Genomic DNA, 2,996 nt, shown 5'->3' with positions numbered 1-2,996 from the left:
AACACAGAATATTGCCACCCTACCACTGATCCTCTCAAACACGCACATAAGAATGGTATAATCTCGAATTGGTCCTTTTACTTTTCTCTTTATTCCTTTTTGACAGAAATGCTCCCAAATAGCCCCTTTACTCTTGAAAATAGTTTTATTTAGTCCCTTCTACTCTAAAATAGGCTAATTATTTGACTGCATTTTCAAGAGTAGAGGGACTAGATAAGAAGAGATTAAGGGTAGAGGGACTAAATTGGATCATTTTCAAGAGTAGAAGGATTAGTGGGGCGCATTTCTGAGTAGATGGGACAAAAAAAAAGAGAGAAAAGTAGAGGGACCAATTCGGATATTATACCACATAATAATAACCAAACTTGGGCACTTCTCATACCAGTGGAAAAAAAATATCTACACTTATTAAGCTGTTATTTTATTAATCGGTCCACTCATCAAGCTGTTTGTTCTCCGCAACATGATCTAAGGGAATTATTCATTAACAAGCCTGAGAAAGAGGAAGAGAAGGATGTGAATATTTTCCTGTGGCTATCTCGTTGAAAACCCATTTGTTTGCAGTTTCAGTGTAATGAGCTCCATCCCAAATTATGCTTTTATCTGGATATGAACATGCTTTCACTATGCGTTTGTCTCCGCACATCACATTAAGATCAAAGTTATAATCACCACCACCATACCCACAGCATGTTCTCAATGGAATCTCAAATCCTGAAACCAAAGAAAAAAAATATTCAATTTATTATAATGACATGTGGCTTTCGCTTATTATTTTATTATTCATTTCTTTTAAGTAGGGGTAACAAAAATCTAAGTCAGGATAAATTCAGGTACAGACAAAGATAAATTTGTTGTCCGGAGCCTAATTTTAAACCTTAATAAACCTAATTTATTCAAACCTAGATTTTTTTTAAAATCAAGTTGTCCAAATGTTTGAATTTAATCCGAATCCTATAAACTACATCTAAGTTCACTCAAATAATAGACTATAAAAAATAATTTAATTCACATTAAATGCAAAATAAATGTCCAACAATTCAAAAAAAAAAATCTTAAAAAAAGCCCGAATCTTAATTGAAATAATAATATAAGTTTGAAGTTTCTGGAAAAATTGGACTTTAAACAATTGTGTTTATAATTGTGAGCTTTTAAAATTTTAAAGGTAAAAAAGTTATTTGTCCGAATTTCTTTATTCGGATCCTACCCAAATTTAAATCTGGACACCCAAGCCATGTCCAGACTAGGTCCACATTAACATTACTTTTATCTAAACTTGTTTTATTCTGATTTGACAAAACCAGGCCTGCCGGCCTCAATAGAATATTTCCCTCTGCACTTTTGAGCAGGCAAATGACACCAAAACAAGACATTTAACAATAGAAAATTTATCTACATCTTCTTACCATGTTTTTCTGCGTTGCTGAAAAGCTTGTATTTAGCAGAGTAAACATCTACATAGATGAATGTTGCAGAAGGCAGATTTTTTCTGAGCTGTGTCACTGTTTCATTGAGCATGTTATTTAATTTTTGTGCTAATTTATTGAAAATCACGGCACAGCCAACCGAATCGAGTTCCGGGGAGGACGAAGGTCTTCTGATAAGAGCATAGGCCAGGCAGCCTAAAGGACCCGTGTTATGGATCCAAAAGTGTCGGCCACCGTGTTTATACACCTCCTGCAGTGCACCAGTATTTACATTAAGAAAGTTTATATATATTCCCTATTTTTTTATTTTAAATTAAATTCAACCACTTACTTTTACAACTTCTCTGAACACCTTCATTGTCAATGGGATATAATCATCAGCAGATTGATTACTAAAAAAAAGCTCGGTGAGATCGTTTTGACCGATGTCAATTGTATACAAAGCTCTTTTGAAATAATCCTTCTTCGGCATCAAGCTTTTGAAAACTTTTCCTAATTATCAACATTAGTAAGCAAAGTACATGGATAGAGTTGATCAATTTAGTGTTTAGTATTAATACTTGCCTTTTTTGGAGATCATTTGAAACCTGGATTTAAAATGAGAGAACTGCAATAACTGGACATCTAATGAGAAGGGACTATAGCCACCTTTATTTAGTGGCGCACTTTGTTGCATGATGGTTGATCCAGCAGTGGCAAAGTTGGCTCCATGACTAAAGTTAGTGCCTAAAGAGTCTAAGTATGCACTCAAGTATGCCAAACCAAAACTCTCAGCTGAAATTTTATAGTCCATTTATAAATAATTAAGTTTAGTTTGTACAAATAGCATTTGCTTGTAATGAAATCTATATTGATTTACCTATAAAGTCGATAATAAGACGGCCATCGGAGTATCGACCGGCTAGCATGTGAAAGAAGGTCTCTCCATATGGAGACGAACTAGGGCGGTCGAAGGTGGCAAAGAGGCCGCCGGTGTCAGAATTGGAGTCACCGAAAGTTAATTATGGCAGGGAATTTGCATGGTGTGCAAGAGGAAGCTTGGAGTGATAGAAGCAGGATGAGGCATGTCATGAGGAGGTTCATTTTTTATTTTTTATTTTCCTTATTTTTTATTGTATAAAGAGTTGGAATAAGGTTGGTGTTTGTATTTATAGAATTGTTTTAAGGAGAGAGTATTTGATTTAAATGTGGAGGAATGAGAAATCAAATAATGGGAACATAGAAAGTACAAGGGCTTTTGGGTTTGTTAAGGATGTGATAATTTTCTACTTAGGAATGAGAAGAAGACAAGTATGCCTAATAAATTCATCTCCTAAGTTGTTCTAATTAGTTTGGTATGTTTGGTTATATATATATATATATATATATATGAATATTTTTTTTTTGGGATTTTTAAACAAAAATTTAAATGGTTTTTAATATTATAGTTTCAGTTTTAAGGTCTTCTTTCCTCATAATTTGTTGCAGTGTAAAAATTATTTTGAAAATAGTTGTAATTGGTCTTATATATTTACTTTAGGTAAATAAAAGAATTGAAGGAATTTTAATTTAAAAATTAAAAACTCATGT

At 33.2% G+C, this 2,996-nt stretch overlaps 1 protein-coding gene across 1 annotated transcript; it reads right to left on the bottom strand.

The window, feature by feature from the left end:
• Nucleotides 1-424: 424 nt before the first annotated feature.
• LOC120275966 (GDSL esterase/lipase ACHE-like) lies at nucleotides 425-2,735 on the bottom strand. The gene is given in 6 exon segments (XM_039282705.1): nucleotides 425-714; nucleotides 1,407-1,677; nucleotides 1,759-1,919; nucleotides 1,992-2,201; nucleotides 2,287-2,422; nucleotides 2,424-2,735. Coding segments are annotated over 6 exon segments (1,095 nt in total). The 5' UTR covers nucleotides 2,511-2,735; the 3' UTR covers nucleotides 425-484.
• Nucleotides 2,736-2,996: the final 261 nt, after the last annotated feature.

This window comes from Dioscorea cayenensis, chromosome 14 (assembly GCF_009730915.1).
Source record: "Dioscorea cayenensis subsp. rotundata cultivar TDr96_F1 chromosome 14, TDr96_F1_v2_PseudoChromosome.rev07_lg8_w22 25.fasta, whole genome shotgun sequence".
Lineage (NCBI taxonomy): Eukaryota > Viridiplantae > Streptophyta > Magnoliopsida > Dioscoreales > Dioscoreaceae > Dioscorea > Dioscorea cayenensis.
Note: the sequence above shows the minus strand (reverse complement) of the source record. Positions and strands in the feature narration are given on the sequence as shown.